General features: G+C 42.4%; 1 protein-coding gene across 1 annotated transcript in view; it reads right to left on the bottom strand.

Annotated features, from left to right (window-relative positions):
* Positions 1-5,254: 5,254 nt before the first annotated feature.
* Positions 5,255-25,738, bottom strand: part of GPBP1L1 (GC-rich promoter binding protein 1 like 1) — a 34,206-nt gene continuing 13,722 nt past the window's right edge. The window contains exons 2-12 of the mRNA XM_062581816.1: positions 22,872-23,769; positions 21,941-22,055; positions 20,783-20,912; positions 20,152-20,435; positions 17,320-17,392; positions 15,973-16,166; positions 12,273-12,413; positions 8,341-8,499; positions 7,383-7,507; positions 6,418-6,520; positions 5,255-6,171 (exon numbers count right to left, since the gene is read on the bottom strand). Of these exons, the coding sequence (XP_062437800.1) occupies positions 6,025-6,171; positions 6,418-6,520; positions 7,383-7,507; positions 8,341-8,499; positions 12,273-12,413; positions 15,973-16,166; positions 17,320-17,392; positions 20,152-20,435; positions 20,783-20,912; positions 21,941-22,000 (1,416 nt within the window). The 5' untranslated portion in view covers positions 22,001-22,055; positions 22,872-23,769 and the 3' untranslated portion in view covers positions 5,255-6,024. The remainder of the gene's footprint in view (positions 6,172-6,417; positions 6,521-7,382; positions 7,508-8,340; positions 8,500-12,272; positions 12,414-15,972; positions 16,167-17,319; positions 17,393-20,151; positions 20,436-20,782; positions 20,913-21,940; positions 22,056-22,871; positions 23,770-25,738) is intronic.

Raw genomic sequence — 25,738 nt, 5'->3', positions numbered from 1 at the left:
ACTGCGGTCAGTAGAGTTATCATAAGGAAGGCTTCATCACTGGAAATTCTTCAGCCTTCCTCCACCCTTGGTGCTGGGTCTGGGGACCAAAAGCCCCCTACAAGCACAAGCAAGGCTGTGGAGGCAGAGCTGATCATGTAAGAGAGCAAAGTCCCTGTGTGGTGTTGGCACTGTGAGCCCCTGAAAGCAGATAGGCTCTTTCTGTAGGTGACAGCTTCAAGCTCTTGTGGAAGCTGTGGGCCTTGGAGGGGGTGTGAGCTCAGCTTAGAGCATGCTCTTTTACTCACTGCTTGTCCCCTCTGAGCCAGCAGGTACAGTAGTCAGGGGAAAAAGTATAGATAGAAGTCAAGAAGGCTGAGAAGTGAGCAGCGACTGACTAAGACCATTTATTAAAGAGGCAGCATATGGGTGCTGAAGTGGTAGAGGAAATCGTGCCTGGTTCTTGATCAGTCCTGGTGCTGAAGTGTGACTGCATCATGCTCAACTTCACGGAGAAAGGGCTTGCAGTGGGGTTATGTCCAACGGAGCTAACAGCAGGGAAAGGAGTAAAAAAAGTGATTGTGCCCCAGACTGCTCCCTCGGGCCCCTGCCCAGGGTGTGGGCTGGGCAGGGGCCTTTGGGCTCCACAGGACCCAGCAATCATGAAATTCCCAGCGCTGCTCCGGCCGCAGGATGGCCCCACACGCATCCCCCTCCTCTGGGGCCCTGCTGCTGCGCTGTCACAGAACCGCTCCTGACCCCCAAACCGAGAGCTGGCCACTTTTTTCATCCCCCTTTTCCGTCCCCTTGCAAAGCTCACTTACTGAAGTGTGTGTCCTGGCTGGGCAGGCGCCTGGCACGGCGGCAGGGCTCAGCCTGGGCTCACCTTCGTGGCGGCGCGGGCCGGTCCAGTGGCTCCGGAGCTGGCGGGGGATCGTCCAGGGCCACGCAGGGGGCAAGGGGGAAGCCAGCGGGGGCCGGCGGGCGGCAGGGGGCCGTGGCGCCCGGGGCTGGACGACGGGGCACCCGGGAGCTCCGGCGCCCCGGGACGATGGCTCTTACCGCGGGCGGCGGGCTGGGGGACGGGAGCAGCACGGCCGCCTCCGCCCGCAGCCGGCCCAGCTCCGCGGCCCGCTGCTGGGCCGCCAGGGAGCCTGGTGGTGGCGGTGCGGACGTGACCCCGTCACTGGGGTGCATCTGGGCCCAGCGGGACCTCTTCCCACCCCACCCCCCCACCACCACCACCACGGCCCCGGGCACCTACCAGCCTCGGCTCTCCTCGCCCTCCGCACCTTCAGCCTCAGCAGCTCGTCCTCCAGCCTCCAGTTCCCCAGCTCCAAGGCCAGCAGCTCCGCGCCCGGGGCCCCCAGTGGCTCTGCCGGCGCTGCGGGCAGGCCTCAGCCGTGGGGGTGGGTGGGTGGGTGTGTGTGGGGGGGTGTGTGTGGGTGTGGGTGTGTGTGGAGCGGGGGGGATCGGGACAGGGTGCCGGGAGCCCCCCCCACACACACCCGATACCACCAGTGCCACGGGGACTCACCGGCCCTCCTGGCCCGCTCCAGTGCCGCGGCCTCCACCTGGAGCTCGAGGAGCCGGGCCAGCACGGCCGCCTCGCGCCCGCCGCCCCGCACATAGGCCTGCCGCAGCGCCCTGCGGCGGCACCCGCGTCAGGGCTGGCGGGTGAGGGGCTAGCGAGCGCCGCGGTGCCGCCACCCTCCTGCCTGCCTGCTCACCGGATCTCGGCAGCCAGCGGCCCGGCGGCCGGCGGCAGGGCGGCGAGGCCGAGGGCGGCCGGAGCCTCCGGCGTCCTGGGGGCGCGCGGTGAGGGGTGACGCGCCCGGGCCGCCAGCTCCCCGAGGCGCCGGCAGAGCCCTGCGAGAGCGGCCGTGGGGATGAGGGCGGCCACTCGCCTGCAACCTCCCCCGAAACGGCCCCCTCATCAGTGCCTACCCGCTCGCTGCCGCTCCAGCTGCCGGCTCCTGGCCCAGATTTCGGCCATGCGACGCTCGTGGGCCTCCACCAGCCCCCGAGTGGGGCGGGCGGGGGCTGCAGGGGGCTGCAAGGGGGAGGTGGGGGGGGGGGGGTTGAATATGTGTGTGTGTGGGAGGGTCGGGCTGCTCCCCACATGCGCGGGGCCTCCCCCCAGCCCCCCTGCGTGGTCCGGGAGCCCCGCACAGGCACGAGCAGCTGGGCCGGCCGTACCTGCTCGGGCAGCCGCCTCGCCACCGGCCGCCCCGGCCCGCGCAGCAGCGCTCGCTCGCGCCCCGTGAGCACCAGGCCCAGCGGGGCCCCTGGCCGCCGCCGCTCGTCGCCCTGTGCCGTAGCAAGTGGAGATGGCCGCACTCAGCACGGTGCCCACGGGGCCGCCTGCGAGACGCCCCCCCCCCGCTCCCGGCCTGGCGCCGCACTACCGAGGCGGCCGGCGCCTCCGCCTCGCCCGGCGCCCCGATGCAGAACCTCTCGACGTGCTGCTGCAGCAGCGGCCGGGAGCCGAAGCGCATGCGGCAGCCGGGGCAGGGGAAAGCCCTGGCGCCCGGCATCGGCCCGGCGGTGCCCGGCGCGGGCGGCCGGCGCTGCGGCGGCGCGTGGGCCGTTGCTAAGCGGGGCGGGAGGGAGGTGCCGTGCGCGGCCTGGCCCCGGTTGCCTTGTGGGCCGGGCGCCGCGGGGAGGATCCCGGAGTGTTTGGCAGAGCCGCCCTGCAGCCCCCGGGAGAAGAGCGCTGCCTCTCATTTTTAGGAGAGCTGAATTGCTGCGTGCACTGGTTCGGACGCGCCGCTCGCTTCCCGGGTGGCCAGGGCAGACATGCTCCCTGCTGCTGGGGTGAATATGGTTAGTGCAACCACCTTGTTTTACCTCCAAGGTACTGGATCAGCTTCAACAGCTGATCTGAAGGGGGAACAGTATAGGAGTAGCAAAACCACCCCGAAGGATTGTCAGGAGGATTTTCCTGACCACGCATGTTCAAACACTGGCAGCAGCGATGCACTGAGGTAAAACTCCTTTATACGCTGCCTGACACTTCCACATCTCCTCCTACTCTGGTGAGCAGAAGGAAGAATTGCAACTGGCAGCTCCTCTGTGTTATGGCTGATGCTTAGAGGGAGAACACCAGGCTCCTACACAGAAAACAAATGTCCTCCACTTCTGCCCAGCAGGCTGAACATGGAGTCTGACAGCCCAAAGACAAATTCCTTCTGCCCAAGGACAAATACGTCGTTTGCACAGACATCCATACCAATGCAGCCGTTCAGCGCTGGTGCCTCCCAACACTTTGCCATCCCCGCACAGCACTGAAACCACACAACAACCAGCTCAAGGGACTGTTGGGCCTTCAGACCTGTCACGGGCCAGACAGCATTTTGAACCCACCTCCATTCTGCAGCTCCCCTGGCCAAGCTGCAGAGCAGTTTCAGACTTTCACAACGCCTCACCCTGTGCACCAGGGCTCTCTGTTCCTGTGTACTACCTGTGTCACATCACACCCAGCTTTTCATGCCATATTTAGTCCAGGTTGGTGAGGTATTCAGCCTCCACCCCTACAATTCATTAACCCTCAGGGGTAATGCTGGCTCCTGCTCTGCAGTACCTGTTTTTCCCCTCCCCGACTGCAAGACGTAGTCTTTAAATAAGGAAGCAACAGCTCTTTCCAGCATCCATCAGCTTGTTCCTCATGGCTGTGCCTGTTTCCAGAATCAGTTCTTACACCCCTCATCCCACTATTTTCTCAGGTCACTTTGTTTTATGAATACTGCAGGTGAAGGGGCACCTGCAATTTCTTCTCAGGGGGATGGAGCTCTCTCCCCCACACTGCTGATCATTACAGCAACTAGCTTCTGAAGAACCTGCTGCTTGAACTAAGCTAATTTGCTCAATTAGGTGCTCTCCAGAGGCAATCTAACTCATTACAGTTTCTTCACTTTAAACCACACCAAGTCTGTTTGGATAGCAGGGATGTAGAAGTTGAAGCAAGTAAAGCATCAGTAGATGACATTGAGAGCTCCTTACGTGTTAACACACAGGTCATTCTTTTCCCTCTCCTGTCAGATAGATTCCTTATTCTAGACAAAGCTATTTTAGCAGTACAATGATGTTTTTAAGCATTTAATTAGCCCACTACAAGTAGCTATCTAAAGGGATTTGATCTGAAAGACTTCTTTGTATTTAGCCTGTTTCCTGACAATAATGCAAATACATTTGTATGAATTTTCACATCATTTTTTACAGGCATTTAATATGAGAGAGTTTTAAAAATGGATAAATGGAACTGATGCAACTTGCACAGACAAAAGGCAAATTTGATGGAATCAGAGGTACAACCTTCAAAAGGAGCTACAAGATCATAGAAGTATCCTGGGGATCACAGAACATTCCCAGGCCACCAGCCTGGCTCAGGTCAGTAGTGATAAAAAAAAAAAACCTGTTAGCCCTCTTAGTACACTAATTTTGTGTCAGTGTCCAAGTGACAGCACAAAACTAAAAGCACAATTGTAACAGGAACATCTGGCACAGCTGAAAGCATTCCCTTGAGTTCAAATGCAAAGATCCATGGCTAAGCACTGTTAATTCTACTACACATCTATCACTTCTTTGCCTGTCAGGAGTAGATTAAAAACAAGCAAAACGCAGTGTGAAATCCTGCCCACACCAAGGTCAGCAGGTGTGTCTCATCATTTCAATGAGACCTGAATTTCATACTCAGTGTGCAATTCCACCCACTGACTTGCACAACTGTGTCGATACTCCTCAATCAAAAATGTTTCTGTACAAGCTCAGCTTAAACAGACACTGAAATAGCTTAGGCCACAAATGAGTTGTTTGTAAAATCTTTTTTAATCTAATAGAAATGTTTTCATGAATTTTTAAAAAAGACTTCAATGAAAACAGCTTTGGATTCAGACATTCCCTTGCCATGTTGTGAACAAACAGCAGCACTGCACTAGGAACAGGAAGTGACACCAACCAGTCGAGCTTCACTGTCTATTTTGTATGAAGCAGAAAAGAAGTGAACTGCTTTAGTAGAAGATAATTTGAATTGAGATATATATATATATATACACACATATATATTTTTTTGAACAAACGTGGGCTATCATCTCACCATTGGCTCTCCCTTTTTAAAGGAAGAGTATAGCTTCTGCAGTCTGAGCACTACAGTAATGTTTGCCAAGCGGAAAAATACAGTGGGAGAAGAAAGTATTTATCCTCAGTGCTATTAAAACCCCAAAGTTGCAAGTCCCTTTAAAGGAAAGCTTTTCTTACATAAGAAAGACAATTAGAATTGGCAAACTGATGCAAAATATTTATTCCAAGTTAGTTATTTTTGATGCAGTAGTTTTTCCCCCTCATACAGACTCAATGTGATAGTCACTTTTTTAAATCTGTAAATAATGTTATCAAAATAATCTTAATCTTTGAAATCTCACAAAAATTTATATTTTACAATCCACCCTGAATATCAAGGCTGCAAGAAGAAGAACACAAACAATTCCTATATCCAAATATTTTACAGCTGTACCCAAAAAAAGAAAACCACAAATGCCTGGTTAAGTGATGAAGCTCCCCGAGCCGCCAAAAAAAAATAAAATAAAAAGTTCATGTTATTAGCATTAATTTAACACAATTAGAACTTCAATAGCCATTTTGTCATTGACAATGATTGTTTTAGCACATTGTTACCGCACAACATTATGTAATGCAGGCGGCACTGTTAGAAGCTTGTTGTTGCAAAGATCAGTCAGTCACTTGTATCCTGCTTACAAGACTGAACTTGTGCACTGCCCCACAAGGGATTTTCCTCAAAATTTGCTAGCTGCACAAACTTCTATTAAGCATTAGGGCAAAACCAAAAGAAAAAGCTAAAGAAGCCAATTTCTCTCTTCTTTGGGATACAATTATTTCCCTTGTGCATGAAGTATCAACAACAAAAGAAAAAACTGAACAGACTGGAGACAGAATAAACTGTTTAGTTTATACCCCCAAACACATGTTGAACTATGAACTGAGTTTATTGGGTTGATTTTATTTATTTTAATTTTCTTGTGCCCGCTTTCAGGCATCGTCATCTGAAGTTTCACTGCTACTAGTTTCTGTATCCGAGTCCTCAATCTTTGTCTTAAAAGTGCTTCTCCAGTGGAACAACAGGCTGGAGCTGCGGCCCTGAAGAAATCCATTCTTCCCAAATCCGTTTCTTCTTCGCTATAGGAATGAAAATAAGTTTCAAAACTAGCACAAGTGCAGAAAGTTATCACTGACCATCTGTAGACATAGATCATATTTTTAATTGTATATCCTCTCTCAGTACAGTTAAGGCAATCATCTATTGCACTACTATTTGGGTTCAGTACCTTGTCCTCTGGAACATCCTGAAAATTACACTGCAGAAAACTTATACATAAGAAGGGAGAAGAAGAGCAGTCACTGTGGCAATAGCTGTAAACATACCTGCTCTGATTTAATTTGGAACTCTTTGAGCTCATCCTCCGTGAGGGGAAGGTAGTTCTCATCATTTTCAGGATATTCCTGCCATCCCATTTCTTTCAATAACCTGATTTGAGGGAAGAGGGCACAGGAATTAAAGCAAGAAAACAGAGACAAAGGAGAAAATAGTCTATCCATAAAGCACGAGATTTTGTATTAACCATTCCCAATTAACCAAGAAATCATCTTCTATGTTTTACTTATCAATGCCTGGTGTTTATCCAACATTTTTCATACTCTGTTTTACAAGTATTTAATCCTCAGAGCCCTGCACATAACCACTCTGGCAGGAGGAAAGCAAGGCAGAAATCTGAAATTCTACCCAGGGACACTGAAGGAGGACATAAGCAATCAAACCAGTATCTCAGCTCAGGATCTTCTAAAACTTACTATCCACTTACATTAGATGCTCATACGCTGCTTACTCTAGCACGATAAAGTCAAGATATTAAACAAATATTTTCTTACCCCCTCCCAACTTTACAGTATTTAAAGCCACACAGGAACAATGTAAGAAAGTGTGGTGTGTGTGTGTGCGCGTGTGTTCCCATGATTCTCCCAGACTCTCACATTTAGGATACCTCTTGTATATTAACCAGCATGACACTAGACTGGCTGCCTCCCTGTGTGGGCAGGTAAATATCTAGGCAGCATTACCACACAGTGATGCAGCATTAGAGAAGCAAAGGAATTTAATTACAGACCTTGGCAAAATATTGGCTCAGCTGTCAGTGCCTTGTTTTACTTTTAGCAAGCCTCCACCCAGATCAGTACTAGTAATGAAGCCCACACATCTCTAGCTCAGTACAAACAAAGCTAGTGCTGCTTCCCAGGCACAGAGCTTTCTTTGAAACAGCTGTCGTCTTCTTGCACAGTGTCAGAAGTCTGCCTCCTTTATTCCAGACACTCCTATTTTGCCACTTCCTCACCTGTGTTCTGCTTCCAATGAATGAGAGAGGTTTTCTCCTTCCTCTGGCAAAGGGAGAGAGAGGCCATTCTGATGGCAATTCTCTTCCCAATTTTCCTTTGGTTCTGGTGTGCTGTTGCTCTCCATCTAAAGAAAAATGAAAGTGTCAAGATGTGCTTGCACAGATAGCACTGAAGAACAGTTTCAAGTTCAAGCTTCTGCTCTTGAAGTGAAGTAAAATCTTTCACTTAGAGTTAGTGCTTTCAACAGAGCCTGGACTGACAGTGCTTGAAAGCAACTTCTACCTGGCCAGGTAGAGGCCAGGACAACAAGGAGAACAAGGCATGAATGACATTTGTCAGGCTGCAGTCTGATGTCAAGGGAATAAGTGCTAGCATTACAAAGCCATCATTAGTGGCTTCAGAGTCAGAATAAGAAAACCATGAGAATGATATACTCTTAAGGAGGCCCATTATATGAACATTAAACTACAAAATGTATGTATTTAAGGGTCTAGTCCAAGCCTGAGGCTCGAGCCACTATGCATCTTTCACCAGCACTAAATTCAACATCACTGTTGATGTAGTTTGACAAGGAGTTGTGAAAGGAAATTAAGATCTTAACCCTGATCTCACTTGCCTGAAAACAGCCAGCTTCCATACAGAAGAGCATTGAAACAACATTGGGAATTGCTGTTTGCACCTAGTATTTTTACACATGCATATCAGCATGCACAAAGCACTGAGTTTCCAAGTGTTCCCATTTGTTGCTCTTTATCTCAGTGGCAGCATGGCAGAAGGCTACTACTGGCAGGACTTCAGTAAGCAGCTCGCTATCAATACAGGCACATGTGCGCTAGACCAACAGAAGCCAGTCCTTTTCTCCTCCAAGGTCTGAATTACATACACTGCTCTGTTTTTTCAGCACCTAATTCCTTAAATGCACAATGTCCAGATATACAGCAAAGATGCTAATCTTACATCATCCAGCTTGTCACATTCTCTGTTCTCTGTGATCTCCCCATTCCTGTCATCCTTCAGTGCCTTCAGGAACTCGCTCTTTTTATCGGTGGTGCGGCGCATCAGCTTTGTCAAGCGTGAAGAGCAGATCTCAATGGGAGGGGTGGTGCTGGAAGGACTCTGGACAAGAAAGGTAGAACACAGAGACTTTTGAACTGTACTGCTGCTAAAATGGGCTCTTCATCAGTGCCTGTACTTATATCTTTTAAACATCTGCCTGAGTTTCCTGGCTGGCTCTCAACCCCTCAAGAAATCTAATGTCAATTTCCCATCAAAATCCTGACCGGCTTTACAAATTCACTTCTCTTACCAGCACATTATTCTCCCAGTTACCACTATTGACTACTTTTTTCTTTCTCTGGCTGTTCATTCATGTGGCCATGAATACACATATTTTGTTCCTGGGCAGCGCAACTCTCTCTCAAGTAATGCCAAAGACTACAATAGAAAATTGGTGCAGAGAAAAATCATGAAGCACTCTCAGCCTGCTGAGAAAAAAAAAAAAATCCACAAAACACCACACAAACATACACAACAAACAAGGAGATGAGGTTCAGTTCAAACTTGTGGCTTAAGCCATCCTGGCCAGCTCTGCTCTGAAACTAAGGTATGGGTTGGTACTCTCCTTCCAGGGAGTGGTCACATCCTTAACCACAGCTACATGCAAAACAAGCAGCCTCAGCCCTAGTATACTCCCCTGGAAAGCACGCTGATGATGCCTGCCCACCTATACTCACAGCCCAGAGGGTTCTCTGTGAAGAACTGACATGGACAATCCTGGACTCTGTGAGAAGTCTACTCGGTTCAATTTACAAACTTAAAGTAACCTCCCATGGTTTTCAACAGTGTTTCTCATGGTGTTTAGCTTTCTTAATTACCTCAGATCTGTAAACCAGGCATAGAGCACAGCAGTTTGCACAGCAGTAGTGTCCCAGCCACAACAGTACTATTAAAACACTGCTAACCAAGATGAGCTTTCAGCTTAATCTGTTTTGTCACTTTGACTGGACTTGCAAAAGAGAAAATTAAGGATGTATTGTGTGAAAGTTCCCAGCCTCTTAAGCTCCTGCTCATATATGGAGTTCGTCTTTGGCTACTCTGAGATGATGAGAAATTTACTCATTAATATGGACAATTGACTCAGTTCAAAATAACAACCTAGAAACTCACATGCAAAGCATTCTTCCTTAAGTGCTTCAATTTTTCTCTTTTCCTCAAATTAAAAACAGTCTAAAAGTTTCCTGAAGCCTGTAATGTTTTTCCTGTCTTCAACTAGACTGAGAAGCTTGCAAACTCAGGCTCGTCAAAATAAATCTACTTTACTTTACACAGGTCTCTGTACAAAGAGCAAGGAAATCAAAATATTTAGCGAAACAAGAACAAGGCAGCAACTGCTGCTTCTATTTCCGGTGCCTGCTGAACATAAGACGCTGGTGTGTGATATGCCTCTGCTGGAGAAGTGTGTACTGTAAGTAACGCCTTATGGCAACATTTGTCAGGTAGTCTTCTCAGATTTTACTCAATTCAATATTGTGAAAGAAACTGGGCAATTGCAAGAGACATAACAAATGGCTGTGAATGTTAGGATAAAAAGCTAGTATAGTACTTTAGCGCTCTCAACATGGTAATTTGACTGCAAGTGACAGAAGGTAACAATGAACAAAGACTAAAAATTAAAAGTCTTCTGGTAGTTTGGAATATTCCAATATTGCACTTGAGCTCTTCACTACAAATAATAGCCTTTTTAATAGTGATGCATAGAACCGCTGATGTACCAAGACTTAATTTCTACACATCAAGGAAACAGTGGAAAACATTACAGCTAATGCCTAATAACAGATTCTTGAAAAGGGACTGAATTTCATCTCAGTTTTGATGTTACTCAGAACCTTCTGCAGAAGGATTTACAATATTAAGAGACCATTATATAAATGCATACAAGTAGTCATTTTTTGGCATCTCTTCTAAAGGGAAAATTTAGCCCTTTGACTGAAATAAAGAATTTCTCAGATTTCTTACAAGGAAGTTGAACATAATCTCAGATTTGCTCAGATCTCAGGCTATAAAAGGGGTGGCTACTCATACAGAAGTGCCACTCCGTATGATTTTAACAGTTTGGGCTACAGAGTTAAGGATTATATTAGATTGGCTTGCGGAGACCCTGTGACAGTGTTAGTTAACATCTTCCTGGATGTCAAGACACTGGTCTCTTATGACTAATAGTGCTATTTTCAACACTTCTGCAGGAGATGCATTACCCATTTCAGAAGTGAAAAGGGGGGAGATTACATGTAGTAGGCCATAAGAGCTACAACTAATGTATTATTTGCTGGCCATGGTCCTGTTCATACTGCGCGTCTCCAATAAATTAAAGGAAAAATGTATTACAAATGCGCAGTCTCAGCTCGATAAGATTAAGATCTTTTTGTTTAGTTGATTGATGTTAGTAATACAAGCAGCAGTAAAGAAAGTTCTGTTATTTCTAGGGGTAAAGCCCAACTGCCTAGTCCTGTTGTCAGATTAATACTTACAGCCTTACTGAGTAAAGTTTCAGGCAAGAGCTTCGCTGAAGAAAAAAGTCAGAGATTACTTGCATTACTACTCTGTGATATAAAGTGCACATTCCCTCTCGGTACTTACCTGGAGGTGAAAGCTTATTTTGTTTACATATTTATGCTGCAAAACTATGCATGCTATGCTGTGCACTGCACAGAAAGGTAGTCACTAGCACAAAGGACTTGGTCTAACAACAGGCAGAAGATAAAAGGATACAATGCAAGATCTAGACTCTCAAATGACAGACACGCTTTTTAACTATTGCTCTGGTGACTGCCTTTACACTTAGTGGTTAACACAGAAAAGTATAGGCTGTTTTAACGTAAATCCTACAAAGCAGAGAACCATAAATATAATAGATTTTCTTTTAGAATATCTGTAAAGGAGAAAGACAAATGCACAGACAACTAGAAAAATCACTATTATATTTAAAATGCAAAGAATGCTAATTTTAAATTTTGTCAATAAATCACTTATAGCAGTCTTTATTATTATTAAACATATGATCACAAACCTATTGAGTTTTGTTTCCTAAGATTGGAGGGAAAAAATATTCAATGCCACTTTTCCATCAAACCTTGTGCAGTTTCAAGACCCAAATTAGCATTTGGTATACAAACTACTTGACAAAAATTTCTTTACTGTCCCCATCTATGGGAAATTATAAAAATGCTGGCCAAAATGCATCACAAGCACTGCTGAAGTGTTAGAGATTTACATTCCAGAGTTCTGTCCACACTTCAGAAGAAAGACGAGAAGTAAGTCAGTTTTAACCTCAGTGCACTACACCCTTCCAACAACAACATTAAGAACAGACACTGTAGCTGAAGAGTAGAAGTGTCCACATACTAAACTCCTTAAACCCTTAGGAATGTTAAGAGCTCATTGCACTTGATCCTGTTCTTCTAGAGAGGAAGAAAATGAAGTTAGTCACTCTCCTTCATCTCCTCCTATATTAAAGGATAGCATAGGAATCAATTTACCTTTCAGTTCATGCCTGTTCTTGGTATCTGCACTCTGATAACACAGACCGTGGACACTGATTCTGTGCATTTCTAATTACTCATGCAGTATTACTTAAAGCATTTGTACCTTATGATATTGAAGGGAAATTCTAATACCTCTGGACAAACACCAATGGCAATGCTTTACATCTGGATAAGCTACATTTTTATTTCTTTAAGTGCATTAGGGATGTGGCACAACAAGAATGTACAAGTGAGTCATTCTTCAAGAGTGCAAAACCAGGTACTATGTACACAGGATCTTGTTTTGTTTAAGCTATAGTAGGTGGCAGCAGTAAAGTTACCATCCGACCTCTGAACCCAACCCCTTACCTCTTTGGGAGAGGTGAGGACTGAGCCACTCGCCAGTACCGCTGGTTTGGTTACAGACACTGGACTGGTAAAGGCAGATTCACGGCCAGAGGAAAGTGAGCCTGGTTTATGTTCACTTCTGTTAGCTTTCCATGGACTTGGCTATATTGAAGAGAACACAAAACACTAGACAGTAAATGGTACGGCACAAAAATGGGTTGATTACAAGCAGTAAAACAACTTAACAAACATTACATTGGCTTAAATTGTCTGTTGTACAGCTCCCCCCCCTCACACACATAAAGGCCTCTGTCTCAAATCTCAAGCCTAATCCTAAAATCATTGTTTTTTTTTTCCCTCCATCTTCTTCTAATTTCCCCAGACCACATCAAAATTCTGCTTTGTGGTCACCAACCTCTACTAAAACACTGCTAGTGCTTGGAGAGAAAAATCCAATACTGTCCATTAGCTGGAACCACAATGGAATGACACAGTGTATCCTAGAGCTAGCTATTCAGAGCCACGATGTAAAACATCCCAGTTACATTCCTATTTCAGACATGGGAACACTGTTGCCACAAAAAGGTCTGCATCTCTTGACAGGAACTTCCCCTGTGTGAAGAAGAAACATCAAAGGATGCTTCCATCTGGGCTGAGAATGAGTCCTTTCTGTCATATGGCTCTGTGTGTCCATCACTGCACTGATTAAAGAAAAAAAAAAATCAAATAAAAACTAAAAGGAAAAACCTTTAGAATTTATTACCGAAAAACCAGTTCATTAAAACGTAAGAGAGCCGTTTTGCTCTGGATACTCTATGCACTATCCATTCAGATAACTGGCAGTTAGTCTGCCTGAAAAGCAAGGACTTCAAGATAAATCTTTGCTCCTTGGAATGTTGTTTTTGGGCCTCTCTCAAAGCAAGGACAAATCCTGTACAGCGACAGCCTATACTGCAGGGATCCTAACAAGAGACTTACATCAAGTAGTGTGAGCAATACACCTGTCAGAGCATTAAAACACACTGTTCCTTTGAACAGCTAGACTTCAGAGGCCAACTTGAAGCCATTAGCAAAATAATCAGTGCATAGTGGGATTAAATTAAACCTGAGATGAAGCAAATCTTTCTTTCTGCAAAAGATGAGAGTAAAAGCCATTATTTCAGTATGCTGTCTATTGGGTGTTTCTTTTCCTTCAGGGGAGACCATGAGCACATTCACATTACTAATCTTCCACTCCAACTCGAAAACCAAGAAGTGTTCACCTCACTGAATGAATTATTTGGCACTCACACTACAGACTCCAAACATTCCCTTCAAATGTAGAAAAGGGCCTAACCTGCACAGTATTAGCTGGTACTAACATCAGGATGGAGAATTATTTTGACAAGAAGTTCCTCTTTGCAGATTCCCACGACTGTCCGGTTCACACTCCTTGGTTGCTAATTCAGATACTTCTAGGCTGCTAACTGTTATTCTCCCAGATTCCACAAAGGGGCAGCTCAGACAAATTCAAAGACAGACCCCTCTCGGTATTTTAGGGAGGCTACTGGAGTAAAGTAAGACCCAAGAGGTAAAGCTGAACATCAGAAGGGACTATCTACAGATTACTACCTTCATATACGTTACTTAGTGATGAACAACAAGCTGTCTTTAAAGAAGGTACTTGTTTCCACTGCAGAGTTCTTCTCCTCTCAATACTATTTAGTACAACGAACAAAAACGTTTGCCTGTGACAACTTTCCAATACTGCTGAATTCATCAACAGGAATGTTTCAACCCCTCTATTACTTTAGGCAAAATTTCCATACAACTTTCTAGAGTCCTCAGAAGAATGCATTCTACCGTAACTACCTTGTTTGTACAAAAAGTCACACTATTTTTCTAGCTGATATGTTGCCATATCCTACAATTTAAATAATAAAAAAAAACTAAAATGCCAGTGAGCTACATAAAATGCAAAACCACCTAACAAAAAAACCCAGTATTTTTGATACAAACTTCCATACCACAGTCACAATGTTGTCTCAGTAAAACAAAAACATTTCTTAAATTATTTATAAAAATTAAAGGGGCTATTTCAACGGTGAACAGAGATTAACAAATCATTGGACTCCTCCAAAACAGAAATTATAGATTCTAATTTCAGGGCACACTTAGGAAATGCTTTGAAAGAGTTTTGACTAGACTGAATTAAAAAAAAAAGGCAACCATTAAGTGCTTTAGAAGCCACCAAAACAAATGCAATTGTGACTGCAGAGCAAAAAATAATAGCTAAACAGATTTTAAGTCCAACTTCTACAGTTCCAAACAACAAGGTATACCAGGAATGGCAGTACCATTAGGCACATTTACACAGCTTTCAGAAGCCTATTTCTGTCTCTCAAGGTCTACAGTTTGTGCAGCACTATTGTCTAGACCTCTCAACATATTTTGCACTCAATAGCAACAGCTGAGACAGAAAAGCTGTATTTGTTTCTACTTCAAATAAAACAGATTTTTTTGTGACCAATCAAGGGGACAACCTCCTAGTCTGGATAGAAAATGTATCACTGGCTTCACGCTTCAAAACCACTCAAAATACTCAGACCAAAAATAGATAAGACTATATATACACATACATCAAAGCTGTACAAGCAAATATAAAAGCCACAGGAGACCCAGTGACCATCAGAAACTACATCTTGTATAACTTCCGAATTCTAAACAAGTACGTGCATGGACTTACTGGCTTGATTCAATAAATATATATTTTTGTTAATAATCCTTCATAATGGGCCAAATTATGCCATGACACTGAGATCAGTTTAAGGTTTTATATTAATGATTAGAATGACTATCAAATAAGGCAAGTTTTTTCCTGCAGTTGGCAGAATGTGATCCGAATTTCAGAAGAAACTTATAAATGGTAAAAAGTTTTAACTTTACTTAAAAAAATTGTTAATTGTTTTGATTTAGCTGTTACTTTCGAAATGTGCAAAACTCTTCTAATCATAAGAAAGATTTTGCTGGAATGTATCAATCAGGACTGGTAATTATTCCCACACCTTTCTAAACAAGAATTTAACTTCCTTGGTTTAGCTTCTTTAGTACTTGAATACCAACCCTGCAGGATTTTTAGGGCATCTATACATGTAGATTCTCTGGAGAACAGGGCAAGACAAAGTCTAGAACTAACATAAGAAACAAAATTCACTTTTTTTTTCTAACACTTCTCTATTTCAATCACAAAGAAGGCACAAAATCCATTACTTTTTCAGATTAGTCTTTAAGGTTCAACTAAAAAGCTACACTGCAGGATGATACAATCTAATCTGATCTTAGCCCAATTGTGTTTTAAGCATGTCAAAATATCATAATCCAATAAAGTTTTCAGAGTAGTTACATGAACAATTCAAGGACATCCTAGCACACATTCCACCTCTCCAGATCTGCCTGTTTTATCTAATTAAGACAAGGATTTGTAGCACATCAGAACATGACCATTGGGACAGATGTTCAGTCAAAACAGAGGTAAGTTTTATATATGGACAGGCTAAATGGCATTTTAACAGGGAACAAAAACTTTAAAAGGCAAGTCTTGATTGTAAGGGCTACTGCTCCAAAACCCACTATTCAAACTCTTATTTGTTAGAGGTTTGATTCCCATGTCAAGGGAGAAATTCCTCCCTTGATCCGAGTTTTGTTTTTTGTTTTTTTAAAACTTAGCTGGAAACCTCTGTACCTTGGAAGGAGGAGCTGCAGGTTTAGGAACCAGATTTTTGTAGACACTTGGGACAATAGTGGTGGCTTTGTTGCCATTTGCCAGGTGAGAAACAGGTGATGTAAATGCAGCTGAGAAGGCAGCAGCAGGATCCTCTTTTGAAACCTTTTTGATGACCAGCATCTTGGTAGGTTGCTTGGCACTAGGAGGGTTTTCTATAAAAATAAAATCAGAAAGATTCTGAAATATAAAACTTCAGTTTCATAACAGCTTCAGTACACTGTTCCAATTTCTCCCCTCTAGTCTTATATGCTACACATGCCCGATTCTGCGATTGCTATCAGCTGTTCTTTTGTTTAGCTTCAAGCAGAGATATTGGGCAAAAAATGTCAAAACCCAATTTTTTCATTTAAACCGTAACAGCTCCCTTGAGCTGAAGGGAAAAGTCTACAGCGACATCAGCTAACAGCCTTGTGTCATGCTGCAAGAATCAGAGCAGATATTAGCATTTTTCTGAACAACTGTGAATCAACTGTGTTAATTCACTAACACAGCAGAAATACTTTGCTTAACTTACACCTCAAAAGATGTGGCACTCTCTCAACAAAAATAATTAGTATTTTTCTTAAGATAAATCAACACAACTTCAGGACTAGAAGAATTTAGAGAGCAGTAATAATATAAACACCTAAAACCAAACATAAAAACTAAATAGTTTTTTTATTAGAATAGTAAATATCTGACAAATATGGAAGACAGTAAAGTCTCGTATTATAGCAAGAACTCTATTTTTTGTACTTTTACTTACTCTTTAGAGTACCGAAGCTAATTAATCCAGTTGCATTCTAGAGATTAACAAACCCATGTTTAGTTCCTAGAACTGCTACCTTGTTTCACTCTAGGTTCTTTTAAAAGGCATAGATTCTCCCACATCACAATCAGAGGTAAGTCCGTTCCAAGTTTTAAAAAAAGCAAATAAATCCAAACCATTGAACTATGACAATGTTGCTGTATTTCTAAAGATCTATGAAGATCACAAACCAGAAACTGATGTCTCGTTCACTCACATCTGCTCTGTCTTTCCAGTGATGTCTGCATGAAATTACGATTGCAGTAGAATGGTAAGCAAACAGAGCTGTGACATTACTGCCACTAGCAGTTTTCCATGACAAGAACAGGCAGGCAAAAAAGACCAAGAGATTAGTGAAGACTGCGGAAAGAAAACAAAGGAGAGAAAACTGCAACTGTCTCCTTCACTCAAGCCCTCAGGATCTTCCATGTGCAGAAATAAAGTAGCATTTAACTATCAGTTGTAACTTTCTGCTTGAGCATCACATTCCATGAAATGATGTAAATACCTCTACCTACCCCATACTCCAGAAGGCATCCCTAGAGGTTTGTTCTGGTTGTTCTGTCTTCCAGCTTCTGGATTCAAAGATGGCTGTAAAAAGACAGTCCAACTGAGTACGTCATTATATTGCAAATAACAAAGAAAAGCCTGTATTAACATACCACACTCCTAGTAACCCAATAGAACACAAGCAGGTTTCTCTAAACAGCGCTTGAATTAGAAGAGTGCTCTGTCACAAAATATCTAAAATCAAGTTTTTAGTCTCCTTGGCTTTTGCTCTATTTCCAGCACAACTATCAGAGTGTTTAGAAGAGTATCTTATTCCTCTACTGTATAATTAAGTAACTTCTGCCAACTAATACAGCCATAAAAGAATTATTTAATCAGCACCTCAAAGTGTAACAGAGAATCAACATCATCAACATGTAAAGTTCTTCTCACTTCCCATATATATGTATTTTTATTTATTACTATTATTTTTAAACAAGACTCACATTTACAGTTCAGCCAACAAAGCAAACATGCTAGGCTTCCTGATAGAAAGGAGAGGCAAATATACATATATGTGTGTGTCTGTGTGTGTGTGTGTGTGTTTGTGTGTATACATATATATTTACAGACAAAAAAAGCTACATGTACATTATTTATGTTAAGCTCCACTTTTCAGAACAATATTGTATGCAGACTGTGTTCTCTGCAGACTTACCTCTGATTTAGTATCATTGGAACAACTAAGGTCATATCCAAGCTCAAGGCAAAGAGTACAAAAGTTACAAGTACTCAGTGACAAATGTTCCTGACAAGCTATTCCTCTTCCCCCAGCTAAAGTTCAAAATAATCTTTTTTGTCTTTTTAGTGAATTCTTCATATATTAGTTACTATGACCACAGCATAAGTCTCTAATAACGAGCTTCTGAAATAGCAGGCATTCCTATTCTATACAAGTTAGGAAAAAATATTAAACCATAGTGTAAATTACTGCCTCAGACTCTAAAACGTCCTCTCAATGCTTCGTTTCTTAGGTCAGTTTTACTGTAATTGTGCTCACATTGCAGAGGAACTTCAGGCTAACAGCCAGTTTTGCAGACCTTTCAGAAAAAGTGTTACCATTTCGCTGGCTGCACAGGCCTACCAGCTACATACTTAGCCACAGTCTACATTAGCTTCACCACTATGGCAAAGACAACACATGAGTTATTCAGCAAAGTTGGCTACTAGGCTATAAAGTGCTTGATATCATCTTCAAAAAAAGTTAGGGAAGTAATTACAGAAGAAACAGCCATGTATTTGGGGAAAGATGCTCCTCAAGGTGCTGAAGAGAATGACAAGGTACACGAAAGACAGTTAGACTAAGACAGAATACAACTGCACATAATCGTAATCATTATGATAACATTCTACATTTCAACAGGCTTTTGACAGTCTAAAGAATAGGCTCACAGAAATTCTGAATCACAACATTTTTGGGAAATCAGTTTAACAGAAGTCACCTAGATACAAGGTGATAACTAACTATCCTCTGAGTAGGCTACCAGTTCCTACAGCAGGGGTAGCTGAACAGATCATGCAATCACTCCCTGGGCATAAGACTGAAAAGTCCAGCAACTTAATTCAGACTGGCTCACGTGGCGGTTTAAATGGAGTCTCTACGTTCAGGCCTGAAGCAGCCATGTGGCATTCACATATTTCACTTCAACTTTTAACCTCCCAAACAAAAGCAGCAACAAACTGCCATGACAGTTTTAGCTATAACTAGCTTTCCAGTGGCAAAGTCAAAAGAGAGATTAGGTAAAATGTTCAAGACTGACACAAACAACTCTGCATACTCTTATTGCGAGAGGCAATGGCTTTAGCACCACAAGATGAAGTAACTGGAATCACATTAGACTCATTTACCAGTGCTTCAGAGATGATAGTGACCTCATTACACTGGTCAAGAAGAGTCTAGAGAGCAAAACACAAGCTACAGAAAATAAAATGCTTGGCCTAAAATAAAATCTTCATCATAAGACAAGAGAAATAAAAAAAAAATAAATCATAAGGAAAAAGCAGGGAAGGTGCACACACCTCGACATACTAGTATTTAGGAATGCATATGGTAAGGATAAAGCAGAAAGTCCAAGTATTACCTGGTAAAGTTTGGAAAACTAAACATATTCTGGTAAAAACAGAGTGTAGATATAAGAACTATTGTACTGATAATACTCCACATGAATCAGAATGCCAGAATAAGAAGAAAATTGATCAACTGGAGATACTGATGGAAGAAAGACGTGGTAGAGAAAAAGCATTGATCCTTAAATTAACAGAGATAAGTAAACAATATTTGATAAGAAAGTACTATTCCAGAAAATCCAAGGCAGATGGTTGCAAAGGTCTGAGCACATGTCATGAATAACCTTGTGAAGGATATCACACATAGTAACATGTACCAGAATACAGGGGACAGAAAGAGCAGGTAGGCTGAAGGTACACCAAATAGATATTCTTAAGGAGCAAAAATGGCTTTGTGAGCAAAGCCACAAGGCAACACAACTACTACTCTTGTGGCAGACCAAAGTGTCACCTTTTGAGTTTCACTGGTGTTACAAAGCTGTCTTCAGTTCATAATAACCATTTGGCAAAATATTATAATGTGCCAAAACCCATGATCCAAGAGGTCACCAAGTCCCTAGGACTCTGGATACTAATTAACTTATAAGCACTGGGATCATTTTGTTAATCTGTAGCGATCTCAAACACTAAACGGAATGTAACTCTAGATCCTTGCTACCTACCAAAGCTAACAAAAATGAGAACCAAAAAGCCACTTCTCAGCTGCCACTTCTAATGAGAAGCTATACACTTACAAAGTCTTCTTCCTCAAATTGTAACTTCTCTTTATCTTCCTTCTTCTCTTCCCTGGCTTCAACAGGCAGCTTTTCTTGAAAGGTGGAACTTTTCCGAGAATGGAAGTTGCCATTCCAGTGGCGATGAACTCCAGTTCCTCCTCCGCCACGCTGGTTGACACCATCATGGCCCCGTGAGGGACCATGCCAGCCAGGCTGACTGCCAGAAAGCCCAACATGAGCTCCTTTAGAAACACCAGAATCTACAGAATCATGGCGGAGAAGGGATGGCTGATGCCAGCAGTCTAAACAAAAAGGAGATAAGTCAACACAGCATGAAGAATTCTAGAAACATCAGGACGTTTTTCTTGTTGTTAAGTCAATATTCACTAAATAACTACTAGGCCAAACTTATGCTACAGTGTGATTATCTCAAAATAAACCAAGCTGAACAATGTACATACAATTACCACAGAACCTCCTTAAAGCCTGAACACGTGGCATGGGAGAAGAGAATAGCACAAGTTTCCTACAGAGCATTTTGAAAGAGTGTACTTTGAAAAAATATTGTTCATATTCTGCAGAATTCTCCATTCTGTAGAATATTCCAGGATGTTGGTTTTCAGACTGTGTTCTAGTCCCTCTTACTCACCTCCCGTTGTTCTGAGGGGTCCATTATTGAAAAATCCATCAGAAGAATTGTGTCTCCTACGGCTCACCCCAAAGCGGCCCTCTCCCCGTGAAAGATGCTCTCCATGTTTCTCAAAGCTGGTTGCAGGGGACTGCAGAAAGAAAAAGGTGGTGTAACAAAGCACTCTTTAGGGCATTCTGTAAGCCTGTTAGACCAAGTGGGATAGTTTGCAAAAACAAACAAACAACAACAAAAAAAACAATTCCCCCTAAACCTCCACATTGCTGTACTAGAACACAGCATCTGTATCTATACTGCTTAGCTGACATCAAACATTTATGCCATCAAAATGGCATAAAACAAAAACAAGAAGAATTTAACATACTGAACTTACCAGCAGAGTCTTTGTAAACACATATTTTTTGCAGAGTTCATTTAAGAAATCTTACGAATGATACACAGGTGTTCATTCACTGACAACCCTCCCCACCTCCAACACACACACACACACACACACACACACACTCTCTCCGGGCAAGAGAACTGGCAGCAACAGAAGATGTGAACAGTTTGACAAAAATTCAGATACTTAAGCAAAGAGAACTTTTGGGCTGAAAGGACACGGATATCGTGGAAAATACTAATGCTTTAGCATAAAAACTCCAAAGAATGTGTTACTCTTCACCTTGTTTCATTTATAAAAATTGCAGAGCCTAGGTTTTAAGTGGATCAAACATTCCGAGTTTATTACCAATGAGCAATCCAGCAAGAGCCAGATTATTTTCATGAATCAAAAAACAGAGACTTATATGCTAATCTGTAAATAAGTGGCAGGTCAAGTTTTGACACTCCCATGGTCCCCCCACAGTGTTGGAGCAGTTTCCTTAATCCTTTTCTACTTGGGATTCCACTCAAGACTCAAGGTAAAGACACTGAATTACTTCCATGTTTGAATGCAAAGAATTGTTCCTCCTCTGAAATAGAAGGGATGCATTCGCTGAAACAAACAAATGTGATTTTTTCCACCTTAAGTTCCCCCCAAAAGCTTTTCCTAGATATTTAAAAAGACAAAAGAAGTTAAAATGAAGTTCAGGAAAACATTGGAGCTTTTTCTTTTTCTTTCTTCCTTTTTTTAAATTTTCATAGCTGTAACAGCAATTGATCTGCATTGAAATTTACCTTGGCTGACTGTGGCGTTGAGAAGTTAAGCCAGGCAGGAACAAAGTCATGCTGCGCCATTTAGGTCCAGTGTCTCCCTTCAATAAAATGAGGCATCAAACCTCATGGCCAAGATCTGTCAGTAATAAGAAGAAAATAATATTCCCTGTCATCTTTCCCAAACTGAGATAACCACACAATTCTACTTTCCAAAACCTGATCTATAATAAAAGGAAGGGAAAAGTGCTATAGTTTTTTCAACTATACTTAAACACAGCTTTCACTGCTGACTTTATTTCTCTGACCAAGATAGGTAAGAACTTAAACACTCCCAGGTACTACTTGTTTACAATTCCATTTTAAAAACACATTCTACAAAATTCATGGTAGGATAGGCTCTAGAGTTGGGAAGAAAACAGAATAGCATACACAAATCATTCAAGGCACAGATGTATGAAAGTCTAAAAATGCCAGAATTTGGGATCCAGTCCTTCATTGCTTGTTGTCTCACAGTCTACAAATGGGTGATCACTGTATATTTTATTCCAAGGGCAGTAAACTAAATATGACTAAACTGATAAGGTTAGAGACACTGAGTGCAGATCAGAGACCTGAGCTCACAATTCAAAATTCTATCCAGATCCACCAAGTTCCACACACTAATGAACATCCTATGCTGAAATTGCCTTCCAGGTAAGGAACTAAATGATTAGGGGGGAGAAAAAAAAAAAAAAAAAAGCTGGCTGAAGGCTCTGTATCTTAATGGAAGTTCAGTTGAAGATCAGCCGATATACCTCACTGAGGAATCTGAAGCTGAACTGTTCTTCCTGATATGTCATAGCAACTTTCACTGATCAAAACCTTAAAAATTCTTATTTTACTGTTACTCTGTTTTGGGCCACGAATAAGTCAAAACCATAAGGCAAAGGAAAAAAGTATAAAGATCACTTACGCAGAGTTTTGCCTCCGCAGTCCGATGTCCTCACTTTTTTCTGTGCTTCACTCAGACCTCCTGGTTCCTTCTTTCTCTAGGATGCCGTAAGGCCAGCCTTGAGGCAATAGTGCGTCTTGAAGCAGAGCACGAGAGGCCGCACTTCGTGCCCACTGTGCCCTTCACCCCCTCAGCTGCTCATTTTAACCTCTCTTTGCACTCACACTACAAAAAAAATACCTAAGAAGGTAATTTATATTTTTTAAAAAGAACCACGACCACGTTCACCTCATTAAATTTCCTCTGGTCGTGGTACTACAGAAGTCAGCCTTTACATTACAAAAAGGTTTGTCAAGTCTGCATGACAACATTCAGAGCAACCCCATGGTTAATACTGAACAGATGCACCCAAGTCTGCTGGATAATTCATGGTCTGTAGCAGATGGATCTGAAAACTCTGGAAAAAAAGACTATGTTATATAAAAATGTTTGCCTGAAATAATGAGATCTAAACAAGAAGCATCTGTCCAAGTGCTCTTAAAACATAAACTTCATTTTTAATCGCATACAGTAGCTAAAAAGGTATAATAATAATAATAAAAAAAGAATGTTTGGATATACTCTGGACTTCACGTAACTTATAATGCTCCACAGAACTAAGCACTACTTGATGCAAAGCTCAAAAGCAGGCACAAATATTTCTCTCCCCTGTTCACCATTTACATGCTGAAACACAGGTCACATGAACAGAAAAATGCCAGGTCCAAAAATGATCTCTTCTACTCTACTTCTTGTAGATTGGGTGCTGCTTTTAAAAGAAGACAAATTATTCAACAAGAGCTTCTTGTTCTACAATGGAGAGTTCAATTCTGGGTCATAGTCCTCTTCCATCAAAGAGGTGAGACAGAAACTGTAGTCACTATGAAGAAAAAAAACAAAACACAAACCATCAATAGCAAAAACATGACAAAGCATGGCTAGAGAAGAACAGAAGGAAAAAAAGAATATAGTGTACATACCAAAAGCTATTTGAGCTCTGATCAAAAACAAAATTGAAATGATCTAATTAAAAAAACTTCTCCTTATAAATGGCATGTATGCTTATTAAAGATCACTACTCAGATTTAATTTCTAATACAGCAATACAAACAGTATATTTAGCATATGGAGAAGAGAAGGGAAACTGCATGCAGCTGATGAAGATCTCCACATTTCACAGGAACTTTAAAATCTGTCGCTAAAGTAATATCATGAGACCCCAGGCAGCAAGCAAGCTTTGCCACACCACACGCCTCATCTTCTTTATGTTCCCACTGCATTCCTCACCTGCTCAAATACAGCCAGACTCCCTTGTCAAGAGACTATTTACTCATGATATTAATTTTCTCCTTCCTTTAATAAAACCAGTGTATCTATAAAAACTCCAAAATGTGCCAACTTTCATCAGGCAATAATTACATTATTCTAGGTATTTAAAAAAAATGTAATACAAGGATACTCTATGATTACCATGGCCTTTGAAGGCTGTTCTCCCTTCCCTCCAACTAGACTGAAATCCTCACATCCTCACAATCTTTTTGCCAGGGATTCCTCAAGGGAACATTGAGTGTTGAGATAGTACAGGAAACTTGGGTCCATACTACTCATAGCAAAACCATCGATTTATTTAATAAAACCATCCCATATAAAAGTGCTTACTGGGAACCCTAAAGAAGTTAGAACAAGATTTCTAAGGAAGGTAAAGAGAAGATATGGATAAGACTGGATAAGACTAGAAATCCATCTAGCTTTCCCTCAAATAGCAGAACTAAAGAATATTCCTGCTTTATTCATATTCTCCATGTCACTGACAACATTATACCCCCTGCCAGTCATTTCTTTTCTTCAAGCTGCAAGGTTAATCTATTCTTACTCCTTGTACAGTTGTTACTCCATAGCTCCAGCTATCCTTGTCACTTTTCTCCATACCTTGGAACTCAAGCTTTTTGAGATACGAGGCTTTTATGCCATGTGCAAGATGTGGGCACACCATGCATAACCCACAACAGTCCCAATCTCCAGCCAGTAAAACAGCTCATTTTAAGCCTGTTCCTTTGGTTCCCAGTTTTTGAAAACAGGTATCATGCGTGCTATTCCTCTGCTACCAAGACTGCCTTAAGTGCATACACCACAGTCAGCTCCACAATTTTACACCCAAGTTCTTTCAGAGTTCTTTGATGAACGCCATCTGCGCTAGCAAATTTGTACTGTTCATTCTATCGATTGTTCTGAAATCTCTAAGCATCAGTTTGAGGCAGTTCCTCCAACTTCTCTTGTAATGAGAGCATCCAGATTGGGGAATTCCATAAATTCCTCCACGGAAAACAACAACAAAAAATTTCTTTTCCTTGTTTGGATAAGGTTCCATTCTTTGAACAATTTTGGTTTGCACTGCACTTGTTACATCATGCTTTATTCTGCTGCGCACGCTGGTTTGGGTTTTTTGGTCTTTAAGATAGAGGCTCAAAATAACCCCCCACATAGGGGATTCTAAACGAACTGCCACCTTTTTACCCGCTGGGTCATTCCTTCTAATATGCTCTCTCCTTCTCATACCATTTTCCTTCCAGAATTAGATGCTACTGTTGGACACAAGTTTGAGAAGGGGAAACATTTTTCTCCTAAAAGATGTGAGCCACAGTACCAACAAGTAGTCTCATAACCATTACGAAGTACCAGCCAAGATAAAAAAAAAGAATAGAGTGGATTTGGCCATAACAAATAACGACCTAGGAACTCCCTGAACCTCTCACTCGGTACCACAAGCTAATAAACATCTCCCACGGCTAACAAGAAAAGCGTAACTTCCCAACAAGCACTGTTTATATTAAAGAGTCATTTTTCAGTGT

This window comes from Rhea pennata, chromosome 8 (genome assembly GCF_028389875.1).
Source record: "Rhea pennata isolate bPtePen1 chromosome 8, bPtePen1.pri, whole genome shotgun sequence".
Lineage (NCBI taxonomy): Eukaryota > Metazoa > Chordata > Aves > Rheiformes > Rheidae > Rhea > Rhea pennata.
Note: the sequence above shows the minus strand (reverse complement) of the source record. Positions and strands in the feature narration are given on the sequence as shown.